Raw genomic sequence first — 20,494 nt, 5'->3', positions numbered from 1 at the left:
ACCAAAACGGAGCCGCTTATCACACTTATATGAAGGTTCAATCAAAGCTCTCCAAAATGAGCCGTTTTTTCGAAAATATGTTTAAGTCTCCAACTACCCAGGTATGAACTTATTTTATCATTTGATATGGGCGTATGCTGGAGACAAGGCCTGTGAAGAATCTCACGATATCGTTGATGGCTTAGAAGCTTTCATCACACAGATATTGAACTTGACGTCCGAATGATAAAATTTGAAGGTATGCTTCCAATTCCTCTCTGATATGGTGAAAGTAACTGATAAAAATCATGTCCAAAGCGAAAAAATGAGTCTAAATAGATTAAACAATACAAGTAATGAATAATATATATGTTTCATTCACATTTTCTGTGTAAAAACTACCAGAACACATGATATGACGATTTTCGCATTTTTTTTTATGGGTCATACTGTATTTCCATATGCATTTTGATGAGTCTGGAAAGCGCATGCGAGTTTCTAAGATGAAAACAAAAACAAACTGTGTATGACGAGCGTATGCTAGTGTTCGTGCGTTCTAATGTCGCTAACCTCTATAGCCATTTTATGAGTGGGAAAATTTGCTCATGTAGAAACAAGAACACGCTCTATCGTGTTATTTAACAAAATCATTTCATCAAAATTTGAGTATACCTCCATGAATTCAAGGTTTTTTCTTTAATCGAAAATTCATCAGTGGCATATACTAGCACTAAGTCAGAGACTTCAAGCTATTTCTATTTTCCCGAACAAATCCATCACTTTTTTTATGCAAGCATCTCTGAAGGAGTTTTTCTTGAGTTTTAAATAATTAGTTTGCTGAGGACACAAAAAAGCACTTTAATAGCTTCTAAAAATGCCCAAATGGGCAATTTTTAGAGAATATATGCTAAATATTCCTGGAACTTGTATAAAAATTCCACTAGAAACCCTTGATTCTACAAGAGTTTCAACACGAATCTTTCCATGAGAATTTAATCAGGAATTCCACTGGGAACTCATTCAATCACGTTTCAAAGTAATTACTCAATAAATTCTCATATACTCCTGCCAGAAACTTCTCCTAGCAAACATTCTTGAATCCTAACAGGAATACCGTAAATTCGATGAAATTGATCAGTAGAGTGAAATTTATCACAATATCACACGATTTTCTTTCTTATTGGATCACAAATATCAATGCAATACATTGCAAATGAACGTTGTTTGCCTCTACTTTTATCGTATTGTGTGTTGTGAAGTTTTTTTTTGTGTTGAAGAATGTTTATTTCTATGAAGATAATGTAAAATTCTATAATCGTGCTTGGTGTGGTAATAACAGGCATCTATTGACTTCTAGTTTTAAGCAAGGATTTGGACATGGTGTCAATTTAAATCATTATTGTTCATTTAGGTAATGCTTTAATGCATCAATAGTAACAAAACAATTTCCAAGTAAGAGAATCATTCCTATTTCCAAACAAATTCCTATTTCGAACAAATTTTGAAAATATAATTTAAAAAAATATTTACATCAATACATTTTTATCTAGATTTTCCAACCAGTTTTACCAAATTTCAAGATTAGTCGTTTATGGTGATATTCAGTGACTTACGAAATAAACACCTTAACTTTAACATTGCAATCTTTCTTCATGGAACAAGCAAAAAGTATATTGATATATTTGTTAGGGCATAAATCAAACCAGTTTAATAACTTAGAAAAGGTAGAATAGACAATCCCTTAACAACCCACTTTCAAAAGGAGATTTTTTTCATAAAAATTCTTAAAAACCGAAACCTAGATAGAATTTTTAAAAGTTTTTGCCTGTGCTGCGATCTCAATTAAAAATACAGTGAAACCTCCATGAGTCGATGTTCCATTACTCGATATCGACTCATGGAACCGTAGGGTAATCAATATATTTTGGACCTCTATATATTTTGGACCCCCTGGACCGTTTTCCTACAAATTTCCTAGATTAAATCAAAAGGCCAACTCAATTCGCAAGTCATTTAGGAAGATAGAACTATTTCGCACTTGCATCAACCGTGTGTACATGGAAAATGTATTTATTTTATTTGAAAATAATTAAAATCAATCGGTCCATCCATGCAACCGTTACAACACGTTACACACATAAATTGAAGCCGTCACAAATTGTTCAAATGTAAACAAAAACTTTTTTCAAATTTCTGGATTAATAGCGTGGAGTTTCTTCGCTTATCCATTGTCAATCGATTAATTAGACTATGGGCAAGCATATCATATAACCAGTATCGTGGACTTTGTCCCCAATCGATAATAAATGCCGGAGGTCCAAAATATATGCTTTGAGGGTCCAAAATGTATTGGTGTGTCCAAAATAATGAAAAACAGTGCTTCACAATTCTATTATTTTCGGCGTATTTTGGATCCTACATGACCGTGTGGGTCTCCGTGAAATTTCACCGTAATCTCAACAACTGAAGGTTCGGTGAAAAAGCTTTCACCGAACAATCTGTAAAATCTTTGAATAAAATTATAAAGAAAAACAAGAAATGGCCCGACCGGGAACCGAACGTCCAACCTACTGATCAGGAAGCAGGCTTGCTACCACTAAACTAGCTTTCACTGCTTGTTAATGGTGTGCAAAAACTGAAACAAAAGGAAGCTTATGCCTGCCAGAGTGGCTTTCACACGATTTCACCGAAGTTCGGTGAAAATAATGCTGTTACCCAACTGTTCGTTAGTATTTCACAGATTTACAGTATTTTTTTTCACGGATTTCTTCCGGTAAAATAGTTGATTTCACGGATTTTGTCGGCGAAATAGTAGTTTTTACAGGAAAATCTGTATTTTTGTTGTTTACGGTTCAAATTCGGTGATTTATTTCACAGGATACTGTGATTTATTTTAAGTGTGTATAACTTCCCGACTGAGACAGAGTTTGCTCCTTAAATTGGTATTCATTTAAGCATTTTCACAGGTAAAAGCTGAGTCCTTTTTTGTCAATTGACCATTTTAGCATGAGTACGGTACCTATCCATCTAGTATTCATTGCTTTCTTCTCCATGCTCCCTCTTACTTCGAGCAAAATAGACCGATATGCCGATAAATAAATTCAAAATATAATTATCACGGTCGATACCTTTGTATGTAAAAAGCAATATACAATATGAATGGTTTAGCAGTTTTGGACGTTTTTTTTCTTCTCAAACCCCCAAATGCTCCTAGAAAAGATTCCGTCTAATATAAAATTTATCATTTCAGTTTCATCAGAACCAGCACACCGGATCGCGCCCATTCAAGTGTCCGCAGTGCCCGAAATCGTTCGCCAGCTCGGGTAACTGCTTTTCCCACCGCAAACGCATGCACCCATCCGCAGCTGAGGAAAAGGAGAATTCCCAAAAGGTCGGCCGAGTACAGTGAATGTTTTATTAAGAAGTGAAATAGTTATCTATGAGTTATCCCACTTTAGAATTTCGACGTTGAAATACCCAGCCACTGTGATAAGAAGTACAATTAATGTAAATAGTTTATCCCGAAATAAAATCTGAACTCTAATTTCGATTGTTGAGAGACGCGCTTTGATTTTATTGGATTATTCTAAAGAAGTCTACATATTTCAACATTGAATAATTTATAAATTGTGCAAACTCGTTACATTCATAAGATTATTTTTACGTGTGCGCATTTGTTAAGGAATAAAGTGAAAACGAAACAGCACGCTCTCAGCGTCCCTCTAGCGGCATTAATCCGAAACTCCCATCACCCGTAGCAACGAATCGAAACCACGAACCAAACTTCTCAATCGCGAGGGAGCGTCGTCTTGCCGTTCGCGGGACGTCAAATTTGACCTTCAAAATACCTTCAATGGCGGGCCGTTGCGCTGTGGAAGCACGGTAGAAGAATTGAATAGTTTCGGAAAGTATCTGTGTTTTGAATGAATTGTGCTCGATATTTCTCAATTTAATTGTTAAATAATTAAATAATCGTACGAATCTCAAAAATGAATGAAAATCAAACCTCCATCACTGCGTTTATCAATGAAACAGAAATTCAGCCCAGCCTACTGTTTTCATTCTCCACGCTCCTCATCCACGTTCTGCAGTCGTGCGCTGGAGATTTGCACGGCGGCCGTCTTGATCTTCGTCTTCTCACTCATACACCGATAACGGTACTCGTAGTAAAGCAACGGTCTTTCGTTTGTTTGTCTGGCTTCGCTACAACCTACGCCGTCGCCGCACAGTGGTTTAAAGCTGGCTAAAAGTAATACAATAAAGTTTGCAAATTCTTTCACTAACATTTTTCTTGTTCTCTTTATATAGATGGAGAAGAGCACAAATTTTAAAATACTTGCATTTTCTACTGTAGAAATGGAAGTTATTTGATGTAACACCAGTATCAGAAGAGCATCGGTTTGTCTTAACACGGTTTTCTTCATACAAATTTCAAGCTCGTTTGGTCAAAAATTTCCAATTTTGGAGTTACGTAATAAATGGACGCTGCCTACGAAATTTACAGGTTATCATAGCTAGTGTAAGATAAATATCTAGGAAACGCTCTTAAATTCTCGCATAATTTATGATCTCGCCCTAAAAGTCATTGGAAACCATGTGTGTAGCTCGTTGTTTCTGAGCATTTGAATGCACTGAGGAAAGCAAACGTAAGACTGTCATAAGATTTGCTTATGGAATTACGACACAAGAAAAATCTTTGAAATTCATAAGACCATCGTATGGTTTTCGGCAGATGTTGTTTCCATAATACACCTCGAAGGAATTTCGTAAGATGATCTTATGAACCAGCATTGACTTGATAACAAAATCCATAGATAGTCTTATGAAATACGTTCTGATCCATTCTTGGTTCCATAAGACTGTCTTGCGTAATTTGAGCTTTAGATTATAAATTTCAATGAATGAATAATATTTATCCGCGTTGAAAAATAGGTTAACCAACTTGGGAAAATCAAATTTTCATCCATTTTGTCATGTCGCAAATCGATTAAAGCACTTTACTGTAAGCATTAGAATCGATTTGCGATACGACAAAATGGATGAAAATTAGATTTTCTCTAGTTGGCTAACCTATTTTGAACGCGAAGAAGTATATTATAACAGCGAAACATTATTGAGAAAAGTTGTGAAGAACGCTTGAATTGGTGCAGGTTTACGTTAGGGCGGATTAATGGATGAGGGGAGTTTGTGATATCTTACGCGTCATGCAAATCGTTTTGAATTTTCAATCAAAAATCTTATTCTTTGAATCCAATTCCTAAATCTGATCGAAAGAAAGTGTTAGTTACAGCGGAATTGATGATAAATAGAAAATATTTACCCTTTGATGCATTAGAAACGGAGTCAGCCAGCGAGAAATCAGCAAACACGTCCATTTCGGAAGCCATATTGAATTTATGATTGTGAAATGGCTGTACCGAGAAAATTTGCCTCACGTGGTTCTGCACAATGATGAGCAATGGGGTTCATAAGCGTTCTTATGACATTGACAATTGATTATTATGAAAAAAATACACTTGTCTTATGAATCTCAATCTCGTCGAATGAAATACGCAAGTGTCTTATGAACCAACAAAAAAATAATAAAAAACGCGTTCATTAGTGTGATCTTATGAAAATAATGCGAGATTTTTGCCTCAGTGTGGATTTACATGTTATTTAACAACTCAATGTTGATGAAAGGATCATTATCTACCTACCAGTGATGTTGGTTTGGATGGTTATTCATTAATTTACTCAGAAACAACGAGCTACACACGTGGTTATCAATGGCTTTTGGGGCGTTATCTCAGATTATGCGAGAAATGATCATTATCCCTCAATGTGTAACCGATGAATTAGGGCTTTTGAGACATTTATACTTTTTGTCAGCATTTCTATGAAGTGCGACCACTGCAGACCGTCGATGTCGTCGCGCGCTCCCCACACATAAACCAAAACTGCAACTTTCATTGACATTCAGTCGTGCTTTCGATTTCGTTCGGTTCGGTTCGCAGAAACTCTAATCTAATCCTTGGGCTGGAGCTGGCCAATTCCTTCTGGGGCAAGGGCACCGCACTCACTCATCTCTCTGGCTGGTGTAAGAAGAACTGGTTCCTACTCTGATAGTGGCCTCCCTGCCTCCTCGCTATCAGTCGGATTTCAGTGGCCTCAAGTTGCAGACGGTGCTCTGTCTGGTTGCAAATAATTTTCGCAAATTAAAAGTTTGGTGACATTTCGAGCCGCGCGTGGAAGAAAGGAAAGTGTTTGCGGTGTTAGTGATCCGATTAATTCGCGAATTTCGGAAGTTTGATTGTGATAATTTTGGGCACAAGTGTGGGTAAAATTTGGCGCTGACAAGGAAAGGTGATAAGAGTGTCCCAAACGCCAGGAAGAATTTCGGCCAAGATTTTTGCAAACTTCCAAGCTTAGTGCACAGTTCTAAATCAGCTGTTAGGGAAAAGTGGTGTGAAATTACATGATGTCATCCAACAACAGTGTCGATTTGCTGGAGGATGGGGCTTTCGCCGCCAGCAAGAACAGTTGGAATCGGTACTATTCCAACAGTGTGGTCCAGCCTCTGCTAACAGGTAGGACTTGCATCATCCACTCTGTAATCATCGCAATTATGAACTCTCTTTTCTCAATGAGCAGCTAAAATACACTCTTGTGCCTACGGAATATTTTTCTCTTAATACATGTAGTAATGAATAACTGTAATGCCTGATTAGAAGTAAATCTGTCCGTTACAATTTATTATTGAATTATGCATTCGAAATCAAAAAAAATATCCTTTTTCTATTAAATCTATGTAAAGAATATTGCGTCGATGTAGTATAAACTTATATAAATTCCTGTAAAACTGCTAGGTGAATTATATAAAAATAATCTCGAAAACATTTTATTTTTTTTTATGATCATTTTCTGGAGAAATTCTTGAAGGAACCTGAAGAAAATTGTCTGGAAGACTTTCCTGATATATTCCTGAAGAAATTTTTTCGGAACTTCTCATAGAAACTTTATAGAATCTGTGCAAAAAAACTTGAAAGCATTTCTCGAGAATTTTTGAACATGTTCTCGAACGAACTCTTGAAAAAACGAAAAGTTGAGAAGTTTCTCCATCTCTAGGAAAAAAAAAATCAGGAAATGTGCTAAGGGATATCATGCGGGAGTTGCTGGATTATTGTCTAAGAGATTTTTTTCAAATTCCTTTGCTAGTATAATTTCAAGCATTACATTTTTTCGCATTCTGTGGCTGAGGGGAGCAAATGTCTACGACTTTTGCATAGCAGAACATTTAAAATTAAACTACCGGAAAAAAATGGATATGAATGAGGAATCCGAGTTATAATTCGCTTGAAGTATTAAGCAAGCATAAGCATTGATGACCATACAATTCATAGTTGCTTATCCGTGATTGACCAGAATAATCGAAGTTGCACAAGGAACTAAGAGTTGTATCTTGGGAGTAGCTTTCCATCTTCAATATACACTTTCGAGAACTCCAAACATTAAAAAGTCAATAACGGCGCCGGCCGCGTCCTTGCAGTCATCGGAAAAGGAAAAGAATGTTAGTGTGACATCCATTGTTACTAGAGACCGAGATCACCTCTGTACCTCCATGGTTGTCATGTAAAGGAGTTTTGTTAGTGGGGAGGGATCATAGCTGCATGATCAGGATTAACCTTGGTAATTGATACGATTCATGCAACCTTATTTCAAAAAATACCTATCAGTACGCTAAAGAAAACGTGAACATACGGTAAGTCGACACTTTAAGCGCCGAACATTCAAAGGTAATTTTTTATAATGATAAAAATCAGGTAAAATGAAATGTATGGGATTTTTATTGTTAATGTACAAGAGTCTATGTCTAAACTTACAGTGACGAACTGTTCATATTTTGTAAAATCAATTGATTGAAGTAACATTCTCACCGTTGTCATGATAAAATACGTTTCAAAATGTATTGTATTTTTAAAATAAAAGTATGTAACGAGCTCACCAAATTGATCCTCCATCCATTTATTGAGCAGCTGTAAGCTACTTTAACCCGTATAGGCCTGAGTGAAAGCAAAAATTCTAAAACCCTCACCGCTCAGCGAATTCTTAATGGATTCAAATGATTTTTTGTCAGTATACTGGCACACATATCTAGTTTCTAGAAGTAGACAGAGGAACTCGGAAATATTCTTGTGGCCGTAGTTATTCCGGTGGATCACTGGGTCAGGTCGGGTAAGAAGGGTACTGTGCGTTTGTGCCTCTGAAGTTAGTCAAATTTCAAGTCACAGCTAATTTCCGGAATCGGCTATAATGTGGCCACTACATGACGGAATTTTAAGAAAATTGCATCAGTGTAAACCTTTTGAGAAACGATTGAATTGGAAAACTATGAGTTTTACATTAGATTAGTCATAAAAATGACCATTTTCGGGTCCCGGGACGCCTCAAACTTATGAGAAAGTGGCCAATTTGTATCTAAACATCTGTGCTAAGCTTATGGGAACGCATTTTAGTACACAGTTATGTTTGATTTCTACTTTTCGGGAGTTGAAACGGTTTAGTATCCAACGAATCTACAGCTGGTTCTTCCGGGCATTACGTCCGAATGGCCACATCAGGTATATTTTAAACGGTGCAAAACTCTTGATTTATAATGCTGAATATCAGATCTTAATGATTTATGCAAATTAAAATGATTGTCATTGCAAATAAATAAAGGTTATTTGGCATGTCCCAAACAATAGCCCTTTTTTACCCGACTTGACCCAGTGACCCACCGGAATAACTCCGGCCACATGAATATTTCTGAGTTCCTCTAGCCACTTCCAGAAACTAGATATGTGGGCCAGTGAACTGACAAAAAATCATTTGAATCCGTTAAGAATTCGCTGAGCGGAGAGGTTTTCAGTATTTTTGCTTTCACTCAGGCCTATACGGGTTAATCAGCATGCTCATTTCACAAAAGCAGAATATCACTCCGGCGCCGTGAAAACCCGAACTCGATTGTACACAGAACGCGTGCAAATTAAAACGATAAAAAAACTTCGGCGATGAAACAAAAAAAAAAACGATTTTTCTGGTACAGTTAAAACGAAGCCAAAACTCAAACCCTCAAGAGCGCAAATCTAGAGACCAGACAGCGGCTCAAGCTGAAAACTTGATCGATTGGTCAACACCAGCGAGTGGCCAATCGACCGAGCCCTACCAATTCTTCCAGCAATTTTTCAAAGGATGCTTAAAGGAATGTCTCCAGAATTTGCTTCAGGAAATCCTTGAAAACTTCAATGTTACTACCTCCAGTAATTTTCTCAGGGATTACCATGAAACATTTTCCAAAGACTATTCTAAGACTTTCTCGAGATATTTTTTTCACCAACTCTTCAACCAAATTCTTCAGCTGTTACTCTGATAGATCTTCCAAAAAATCCCATACAATGTTTAATGAAATTCGTCCAGGGTTTTTTTTTTTCTTCCAAGAAAGCCGACAAGAATTTCTAAGCCATTTCATCCACATTCACTCCAAAGAATAGTTACAAAAAATCCTCGAGTAATTATTCGAGTAAATCTATTATTTTAAATTCGACATGTGTTTCGTGATTCAGTTTCTCCAGATTTTGTTCATTTCCCCAGAATATCATCCAAGGGTTACTGCAGTTCTTCCAAACATTTTTCAATGAATTTGTCAAAAAATATCCATGGAATTTTCAAATATTCATTTAAGGTTCCACACCGGTTACAACTACAGTTATTTATCCATGAAATTCTTCGATCTTTCCTAAACAATTTCTTACAGATTACGTTTTTCAAGGAGTTCCTTCATAGAGATTCAATATTGATTTGTTTTTCTTTTTTCTATTATCTTAGCTATCAATCTGAAAAATCTTCTAAAGTTTTGCCAAGAGATCCTCTAGAAATTCTTATTTATCAAAAATGACTTAAGAACATACACAAGTTCTATCAGAAGTCACTTTAAGATGCTTGGACAAATCTTTGAAGACTTCCTTAAGAAATCTCTGGAGGAATTTAAAAAAAAGGAGATATCTTTGAAGTAATTCCAGATCCTTCTCCTTAGAGAAATTCCTAGTCAAAATCTTAAGGAAATTCTGCAGGACGATTGTGTAGGAAATCCTGAGAAATCCCTGGAGGCATCTCTGGAGAAGATTCTGGTTGAATATTCCAACATGTTTAAAACGGGAGCCTTGGAGGATGTTCTAGGAAAAACCGATGGGAGAATCACCTGACAAAAACCTTGAAGACTAAAGGATTTCTTGAAAAAAATCTGAAATTATATAATTAAGCAATTCCTGATGGAATCTCTGAGGTAATTTCTGTGATTTTTTTTTTTTTTTGAAAAATACAATTTATACTTTGAGATATCCAACACAAAATTTTTAGAGGAATTCCCTAGGTAAATTCTTGAAGTATTTTATGGGAAAAAATCACTAAATGAACTTCTAAAAAAATAAAAATCTCTCAAATTACAATATTTATCTTTCTATCTAACTTGAAGATATCTTTGGAGTTACATCTGGATTTATGGTCAAATACCTAAGATAATTTCTGATGAAATTTATTTAGAAAATCATCGAAAATGCATACAGTAATACAAACAGTATTATTTGTCGCAATGTCACGAGGAAACTCACAAAAAAGATTTAGAAATATTCTCAGAGAAATGTCAGGTCTTATTCCATAAAGAACCAAACATTTTTCTCCTGGTTTCTGTTAGGTTTCATTTTGTTTTTGATTATTTTTTGGTCTCTTTTTTTAAGCAAGAGGCTTCTTAATTTCCTATTTTCAAGACACGCAGTACCTACCAACCCTGCTCCACGAACAATTTTTAAGATTATTGAAAAATTTAAAAAAAAGTGATCTGGAATTTAAACAACTTTCAATTTACAATTTCGTAACAACCATGAATCAATAAGAGCCTTTGAATGTTTTTTAATTAAATGCAAACAAATCATAATTTATCTAAATTACCACATTTAAATGTTATACAGGTCGGATACCCGGGAGCTTCTGAACACAATGATGAACAGAGCTCTTACAAACGAAATAAAGGACACTATTTTAATCAATACAATTCATTTGAACTGAACTTGAGCTTCGATATTGGTAGCACACAGCTTTAAAATATCTAGAAGAGTGAATACACTTAAAAAATTGTCATTAGTTTGTTTTGGTCTTATAAAATTAAAGTGTATGTTGATCCTGGAATTATTAAAAAAAAACCTGAAAATATCAGGGAATTTCACTGCGGTAAACAAGTAGACACTCTGAAAATTCTTACTGGGATTCTACCAGCAATTTTATCAATAATTCCTCTACAAAGTTATCCACAGATTCAACCGGAAATTCCTCCGGGGAAAATCCTTCAGGCATATCATCAGGTAACATTCTTCCAGAGATTTCTTCAAAGGTTCCTCTACAAATTATTCAGGATTTCCTCCAATGATTTCTTCAAATCGACCCAGAAAAATTCCTCAAGCAATTTCTTCAGTAATACTTCAAGGTTTACTTCAGGACTGCCTCAAATAATTCCTGCAGAAATTGCTATAACAATTTCTTCAAAGATTCCTCCAGGAATTCTTCTAGAAGTAAGTTCCAGCTCCAAGGATTTCATCACCCATTACCTTCTTTCAGGTACATCTCAAGGGATTCGTCAAGAATTTCAACACCAGTAATTCCCCCAAGAATTTCACCAGGACTTTTTTCAGGGCTTTCTACAGATTCTTCCTAGGATTTATACAAAAACTTCCCGAGGAATTTCTTCAGTGATTCATCCAACGCTTCCTTCAAGAAATCCACCAAAAAATCCTCCAAAGATTTATTTAAGAATTCGTTCAGCGAAACATCAGAAATTTCTAAACAGATTCTTTCAGGATCAAGAAACCCCTTCTAAGAATGTAATACAGGAATTCCATCAAAAACTCTACCGCGAATTTTCACCAGCGATTGCTCCTGTCAAATATCTTCCAATGATTTCCCTAGTAATTCCTCCAGAAAATCCTTCACCGATTTTCTCTAGAAATTCCTTCAAAAATTCCTACAGAAGGAGTTTCTGCAGGGATTCCACCATGAAGCCTTCAGGGGTTCCACGAAAAATATGGATCTATCGAAACTTCCTATACAGGAAGGCATTCCTTCAAAGATTCCGTTTGCAATTTTTGAGAGGTTCCCACAGCTTATCCTTTGGTATTCTTCAAGGGAATCTTCAATAAATTCTTTTACAAATTCCACCAGTGATTCCTTCAAAGATTCTTCCTTGTATCTCTGAAGGGATCCTACGAGGCATTCGTCCTGGGATTTCTGCAGGAATTCACGAATCTACCAGAAATTTCTTCGAGGATCCCTAAAGGAATTTATCCATCAATTCCTTCTAGTATTTCTTGAAGGAATTTTTCCAGGGAATGAACCAGGGATTACCCTCAAAATCTTTGAGGAGCTCTTTCAGGGATCCCTGAAGGAATTCCTCTTTTGAGTCCCACGTGGAACTACTGATCAAGTCACTGGATAATATACTGGTGAGTTCCCAAATCCAGTGTCGTAAAAATTCAACCGAATGATTCCCGATCAGTGCAAAAACGAACAAATACAAACTCCGTTAGCACGAAGCCAATCTGACTATGAAAGCGTATGCAACGAGAAAGAAAGTGGGTGCAACACACGCGCACATTCAGTTTCACCCTCTGTTGGTGTCATTTCAATGTTCAATTTTACCTAGAGGCACTGAAATGAGAATTAAATGTACAAAATTACGACTGAATTTTATATTATTGGTGTGAGAAAACGGCAATGTGATGCCTATATTTGATGAATCATGGATGTCTTTAAAGAAAAAAGTACAACTTTTACAATTTGCGGATGTTTTTGGGGGTATTTTGGTGAAAATGAATTTTTTCACAGGCGAAATTGAATTTTCTGCCACTGAATGTCAGTAGGTGGATGAGATTCTGTGTAGAAAGAGTAATTGAAAAACTGAATGCACGCTCTATCAAATTCGTGCAAGTATTGTCAAAAAAACTATCACACAAAGAAGAAATCAACGATGATGGATGCTACTGCGGGTCGAAGTTGCTGACTGTATATTGAAATATGTAGACACTGCCCAAATCACTGAAACCCTTATAAGAAATTTCTGCCAATTCTTGAAAACCCTCAAGAATCCCTGGAAATATTCCGCGAGAAGGTCCTTGAAAAAAAATCGGTTGAACCCCTTGAGAATTTTCAGGATTGATTCCTTGAGGAGTTCCATGAGGAATCCCTTAATGCATTTTATGTGAAATTCTTTGGGAAATTCCGAAAGGGAAAGCTTGTAATTCCGGTTATCAAATCTTTATAATAAATTTATGATAAAATCCCTGTAGGAATTGCTAATAACCCTCGAGAACCCTTGGAGACCTTCCGGGAGGAATTCCTTGAGGATTTTCGAGAGGCATCCCTTGATTATTTCCGGGAGAAATCCATCGCTTAAGGAATTCCGGGAGGATTCCCTTGAAGGGTTTCTGGAGAAATATCTTGAAGAATCCCCAAGAGAAACCCCTAGAGGAAAATTCTGGTAAAATAATAATAATAAGCTCCGGGAGGAGTAATAAATAGCCTGATGGAACCCAGAATAACCCTAGACGAATTTCCGAACAAACCTTTAGAGGAATTCCTGATGAATCCCTGACAGACCTTCTGATGGAATCCCAAGAGGATTTTATAATGAAATTTTAGAATTATTTATAATGGAATCAATGGAAGAACATCTGAGAAGTGGTATAATCCCTAAAGGGCTTCCAGGTGGAATCTTTGAAGAAATTTTCTGAAGTAACCACTAGAGGAACTCCTGTTGAAATTTCTGAAGAAATTACTGATAAGATTCCTGATGGAATCCCTGAATGAACTTTTTATGCAATCCCTAAAATAAAGCCTGTTGCATTTCCTTGAGAAACTCCTGATATGATCTCTGGAGGAATTCCAGGCGGAACTCCTAATAGATTACTGATAAGATTCCTGATGGAATCCCTGAATGAACTATTTATGCAATCCCTAAAAGAAAGCCTGTTGCATTTCCTTGAGAAACTCCTGATATTATCTCTGGAGGAATTCCAGGCGGAACTCCTAATAGATTTTCTGAAGAAACTCCTGACGGGATCCCTATAGAAACTACTGATGAAATCCCTTGAGGGATAATATATGCCTGGCGAAAATTCTAAGAAGAAATCCTGACGGAATTCCAGGAGGAATCCCTGATATAATCTCTAGAGGAATTCTAGCTGCGATCTCTGAAGGAACTCCTGATGAAATCCCCAAAGAGACTTCTGGAGGAACCACTGTAAGAATTCCAGGTGGAATCTCTGAAGGTACTCCTGATGGAATTCCTGGAGGAACTATTGATGTAATTCCTAGTTATCCCTGTAGAAATTCCTAATTGAATCCCTATAGGAACTCCTGATGGAATCCCTTGGGAACTTTTGATGAAACCCCAACAAGAATTTCTGTTGAAAGACTCAGGAGAGCTCCTACAGAAACTTTTGATAGAATCCCTGGAGGAATTCCATGTGGAATATCGAAAGAAAATGCCAATTAAATCCCTGAAGGAACTCCTGATGAAATCTCTAAAAGAACTCCTGATATAATCCTTGGAGGAGTTCCAGGTGGAATCTTCGAAGAAATTTTCTGATGTAATCTCTAGAGGAACTCCTGATGGAATCTCTATAGGAACTCATGTTGAAATTTCTGAATAATTTACTTACTAGATTCCTGATGGAATAATTGAATGCAATTTCTCAAAGAAATCCTCATGCATTTCCTTGAGGAATCTATGAAGGAACTTTTGATAAAATCCTTAAAAGAACTTTTGATGAACACCCTGGAGGAATTCCTGATAAGATTCCTGGTGGAACTCCCGATACCATCTCAAGAGGTACTCCTTATTTGTTTATTTGTTTTTGATATTTCTAGAAAAATTCTGATGGAATTCTTTCTTTGAACTCCTGATATAATCTCTGGATGAATGCCAGGTGAAATTTTAGAAGGAATTCTTGATGAAATCCCTGGAGGAAATTCTGATCAAATGCCCAGAAGAACTCTGATCGAAGTCCTAAAGGTACTCCCGATAGAATCCTGACGGAATTCCTTGACAAACTCCTGGTGGAATCCCATAAAGAATTCCGGGTGAACTTTCGGAAGGAATTTCTAAAGGAGTTTTTACAGGAATTCCATGTTAAATAACTGGACAAAATCTTGATTAAATTTCTGGAGGAACACCTGGTGAAATCCATGAAGGAATTTCGGTAGAATTCCTAAAGAATTTCATTCAGCTTTACCTGGAGGAATTCTTGGTGAAATATCTGATAGATTCATTGCAGGAATTCCTGGTACAATCCTGGAGGAATTCCTTATTGAACTTTTGATGGAATCACGGGAAGAACTGCAGGTGGATTTTCTAAAGAAATAAGTTAAAGTTCATGTTTTCAATTTTACGTGAATGTAATCTTTAGAAGAGTTGAAGAAGAATTACCGATGAACTTTTTTCCAGCGTGTACTGATTTACTCTCGACCTAACTTTAGTGCAAAAAATAAATAAAATAAAGAGATCTAATGACCATGCTCTTACCCTTGTATTAGTCCCACTAGTCCGTCGACATACACGCCGAGTGACGTTTACCGTCTAGCCAGCACTATCCCTGAATTGTAAAGTAATTCAGTTGTCGGCCACCCAGAGTGAATGGGGCTTGTCGTCTAAGCGTTGAGCTCAGAGATAAACCCAGTTCGCAATAAAATAGTCTACTCAAGCCTCATGCTGGTGGCGATGACAAGTCCACACGACAGACAATGTTGGTAGTTGTTCAGCTTTTTGGCGGCGCCCAACGCTCAATGAAACGGATTGTTTGTCAACAAAAGCGTAATCGGCAATAATTTTCCGATTTGCTCTCGCGAGTTGGTGCAAAGGTTGGCTGCCGGCTCGGATTTATTACAACGAGCAGTTTCATTGAACAATATGTGCAACGTCACTTTGACGTAGGTTATCTTATCGGTTTTAGAACTCCCGGAGACAGAGAGGACGCCATTCTTGTCAAGGCAATCTGTCAAGATTAACAAAGTGCGATGTGTGTAAGCTCTCGTATTCATTGTGCAATAAATGTGTGTTTGACAACTGATGAAGGCTCCTTTGTCCACATACACACGGATTTTGCACTGGTCAGCTGGAAGGCGATGACTTCCTGAAGCTTTGACCGACTTTGAGCCGGATTGCAGATGACTTTCTGTTGCCTACCTTCTTATCAGTATTTAAATTTCTGAGGTGCAATGTTTGGCGGGCAATGAAAGTACACTTCCTTGTTGTGTCTGGATGCATGTTCTTAGTCTGGAGTTTTTAATTGATGTGGCGTGTGCACAGTAAAAAACAAAATTCAATTAATATCAACCGAACTAATTTTTGACTATGTGATTGTACACCAAATTTGCGACGGGACTGTTGAAAAATGGAGTGATAATACAATTTATTTGTTACCGTCGGACGGGGCTACTTTTGATTCCAGGGGCTACTTTGGACACTCACCTTTTGTATTTATTAGTAGCGTAAATATTAATCTGAGCAATTTTGTGTCTTCAGCACTTTTATTAACCAATATATGCTCTACCACTAGGCATGTTTTTTTCTTGGAACAACATCAACAATAACAGGATAAACAAGAAAACATTTCAAAAAAGCCCGAATAAATATTCACAAGGTATAAAACATTGGCTATACAAACATTGTTTGAGTTTTACCCATGTCTTGGAAACTTATTGGGAGTATCGCAAAACTATCAAATCGTCATGTTTCATGAAAATCTTGTGATTTGTTTTGCTTAAAATTGTTGTTTTATTAAAACAATTGATCAAAGGTCTTATTTTTGCGACTTTAATTTTATTATAATGTTTTGGTTTGTGTATTTTACAACTTAAAAAATAAATAAAATAAATGTTTGTAAAAGTGAACAGACATAAAACGCATATATTTCAATACGTACCAATGCCAAATTCACAACATAATCTCTAAAAAACAATTTTCCGTCATAATTCACATGAATTTGTAGTACAGAACAGTTGCATCCTTTAAATGCCTAAATTAAACTACTGTTAAGCCAGCTCTAAACTGCTTAGAAGCTAAAAGCATATTACAAAAGCAAACTTACTTCTTTACGATCATGCTAAACTTTACTTCATAGATTGCGTTTTTAATGAAAATTACTTACTGGTATTAAATTAGTTACCGGTATAAATGTGATCCTTCAACATATCGTTCATATAACAGTAAGAATAGAAAAAAAAAGAGTTTTTGTACATAACTCATTTATCATCGCAGTACCTAGTAGTTACGTCGTTCGTTTATGTCAACTTGAAAATCGAGCATTCGTAACTGATAGTTCCATTTAAGAGGAAGTTGAAAATTTAAGTTTCATACTGCAAACTGAGAATAGTGAATGGCATGTTTCGTTGAAATTTGTTATATATGTGTAATTGATTCTAGCTTTGCAATTTTCTACATTAAGTTTATCAATGAAAAACGTTCCATAACATCACAGTGGACGACAATTTATTGAATCAATTTGAAAGTTATAAAAAGAAATCATTTCATTAGCAAATTGTGAAAATGTCCAAAGTAGCCCCTTTTTTGTCTTGAAGGACACGCTTTTTTCGCTATTCAAGCATTTTTGTTATTTCTTGATGGATTTGCCTCATATTTTGCACATTTATTACGTACATATATAACTAAAATATAGGCAAAAATTATCAACATCTATCCATAATTCTAAGAGTTACAAATACTCAAAGTTAAAGAATGTGGAAATAATGTCAAAAGAAGCCCCGTTTGACGGTACTCTAAGAACTAATTCGTAAAATTTCACTATTTAAAATATTATGCTTAGAGTTTTTACAGAAAATCCCGAGAACAGATTGTTCATGTCAGAAATTCCCTCGATAAATCTTAGGAATTCTGTAAACGATTCCTCAATTAATTTCTCCAATAATTCTCGCGAACCTTTCTAAAGGTCTTATCTACCATTCCAAGGCTCTCTTTGTTTACTTACTCTTTAATCAATAATCATCAATGAGCAACGTTTACCTTTTCTATTGCATTTTTTGTTTGAAATGCTAGCCAATGTCTTTCGATCCACAGTGAAAATCTTCCCAAAAACTTTAGTATTAGAAAGAGATCGCGAGAGCAGAGAATCATCAAGAATTTGGTCATTTAGGGTAATTTCGTAGAAAGAAACTAGGGAGACTTACGGCATCGGCACCATTCGACTATTATCGGCAACCAAATTTCAGACGCCAAATACAAAGTATTTTTCTATCAAAACACATCAATGGAAACATTCAGATGATTCTTTGTTCTGCCCGCTTCCCGCTGACGAGATTTCCGAGACTGAACAAACAATATCGCCAGAGATGTCATCAATTCGCAGTGTTGTAAAAACGTTTCCAAAAGCATTTTGACAAGTCTGTCGGTGTGAATCGATAGAGGATTGAGCAACGCATAAATGTAAACAGAAAAACACAGAAATTGTCTGCTAATGTCCGCGAAAATTACAAAAGAAGCGCGGCATCGGCTTAGACTGCCGAGAATACGTAAGTTCCCCTATATCTTCATTGTAGATAAACAAAACCCCATCAAGCGATACATTACTTCTGTTGTGGATCGTCTAGCTTTCAGAGCAGCTCTTTACAAAAGCAACTTAAAAGCAGTAATTTCATGAAATAATTCATTAGTTAACATTTTATGTAAGGTACCGTGGGGTAAGTGGATACAGAAAAATCAATAGTTAACTTCATTGTTATGTATAGCTAACGTGAATAGTTTAACTCAAACTTTTTTCTGTTGATAACAACTAAGGGACTATTATACTTCAAATCGTCATTTATTTCGATTTTTCTGATTGTTATGTTTTGAGAATGAGAGACTTGAAAATTTGCGCCAAATGATCCACTTGCCGCACCATGGTGGGGTAAGTGGATCATCATTAAAAAAAATCTGTTCTCGAAACAAATGTAGTATGATTATGTTTAATAAGAATGATATTACCCTCGCACTTGTTATTAGTGCTAGTAATGTTACATTTTATTACTTTAAAATTAAAAAGTATCTTTATTTAATCAAAATATAATAAAAAGTATGTATATATTAGTTCATACTAATTAGAACAAAAAAAAAACATTGTAACTAGTAAAATTTGGAGAAAACTCATCCATTTATACGCATAAGTTATACAGAAGTATTGTAGGATTATTCCTAACGATATTTTCGAAAAGCACTCTTGGTTTAAAAATATTAGTTACATTTACTTTTGAATAACAAACTGAAATCCTTCTGTTTTATTTATGAATATATGTGTATCATCTGTCTAGAACAATTTATATGGTTAAATCATGTACGAGACTATGCTTTCGATTGAAAAATTAGTATATTTTGCTCTTTTACAACTCAGCTTAGATAAACCACGAAAAGTTTCGTGTGAATTTTGAAATTATTATTCTTTTTATATTTTTTTATACCAGAAAGGTTAAAAAACTTTTAGGTGGATTAATTCAAATTTTCTATGGTCAATTTAACAAATTTAAGCTGGGAATGGAACAAAATAAAGGAAAACTACATTTGCGGGTATAAAAGCTTATTAAAATTCTCCTAAGCAGTCTGCCAATAAATGATAATTATTCTTGATCCACTTACCCAACCCCACTAAAAAGTAGGGGTAAGTGTACCATGTCCAATATATTTGTATTTATTCATAAAAATGACAAATTTTTCATTGTGATTCATTCAATTAGAACTGAAATGCTCACCATGTGTCGAAAAAAATAATAGAATTTGATTTTAGACAGAGATACAATGGATATTTGATTGATGGAAAACAATTTTCAAATTAATTACTTTTTGCAGCTAACAAGTTTGCTTGTGTTAGTGTACGTGTAGTACCAGTTTTGCAATAGTATCAGTGTGGGCGTAAGAATATAACCTAAAACAAAGCAATGGTGCGAAAACATTCAACATATCCAAGTATTTAGGCTTCATATTGACAAATGATCCACTTACCCCACTGATACACTTCCCCCACTGTACCTTATATAAAATTAACTATTCTACTGCAAGATTAAAGAAATTCATAATTTTGGATATCAATCAACGACTCATTGACTAGAGTATACGTATTCCGATTACGCGTAGTTCTTAAATCTCCTTGTGAATGTTTCCAGTCTGGCTTTTCGGTAGACTGCATTTACAGTCTTAGTTGGGACGTAACGATAGAAAATTGAAGAAGAAGATATCAATGTAATTGCTTTAGTTAGAGAAGCACCTTAAGGTTTGCAAAAGCAGATCCCTAAGCGGAAGTGGCCAAACATTTATTGTTGTTTTAATTAGGCAATTCTTGGCGATTTTTCGGCGGGTTGTAAATATTCCTGAAACATGACAGATCTGTTAAATTAAGTTTATTTTTCCCTTTTTCGGCACGGTCCTCTTGGTTGAACACTTGTCGGTGCCTAAATTTTTAAAGCA

At 35.7% G+C, this 20,494-nt stretch overlaps 2 protein-coding genes across 4 annotated transcripts in view; both read left to right on the top strand.

The window, feature by feature from the left end:
- LOC5565693 (transcriptional repressor CTCF) overlaps positions 1–3,685 on the top strand; it is a 35,877-nt gene extending 32,192 nt beyond the window's left edge. Inside the window, exon 4 of the mRNA XM_021845833.1 lies at positions 3,230–3,685. Within this exon, the coding sequence (XP_021701525.1) occupies positions 3,230–3,388 (159 nt within the window). The 3' untranslated portion in view covers positions 3,389–3,685. The remainder of the gene's footprint in view (positions 1–3,229) is intronic.
- Positions 3,686–5,928: 2,243 nt separating this feature from the next.
- The window catches only part of LOC5565689 (nicotinate phosphoribosyltransferase), a 77,668-nt gene continuing 63,102 nt past the window's right edge, over positions 5,929–20,494 (top strand). For 2 of the 3 annotated variants that reach the window (XM_021845832.1, XM_021845831.1), the window contains exon 1: positions 5,930–6,548. In XM_021845832.1, the coding sequence (XP_021701524.1) occupies positions 6,437–6,548 (112 nt within the window). In that variant the 5' untranslated portion in view covers positions 5,930–6,436. Of the gene's footprint in view, positions 6,549–20,494 lie in introns of all 3 variants that reach the window. The other variant, XM_021845830.1, reaches the window with a different exon arrangement.

The sequence above is a fragment of the Aedes aegypti genome, chromosome 2, assembly GCF_002204515.2.
Source record: "Aedes aegypti strain LVP_AGWG chromosome 2, AaegL5.0 Primary Assembly, whole genome shotgun sequence".
Classification (NCBI taxonomy): Eukaryota; Metazoa; Arthropoda; class Insecta; order Diptera; family Culicidae; genus Aedes; species Aedes aegypti.
The sequence above is the reverse complement of the archived record's forward strand: the minus strand, read 5'-3'. Positions and strand labels throughout refer to the sequence as shown.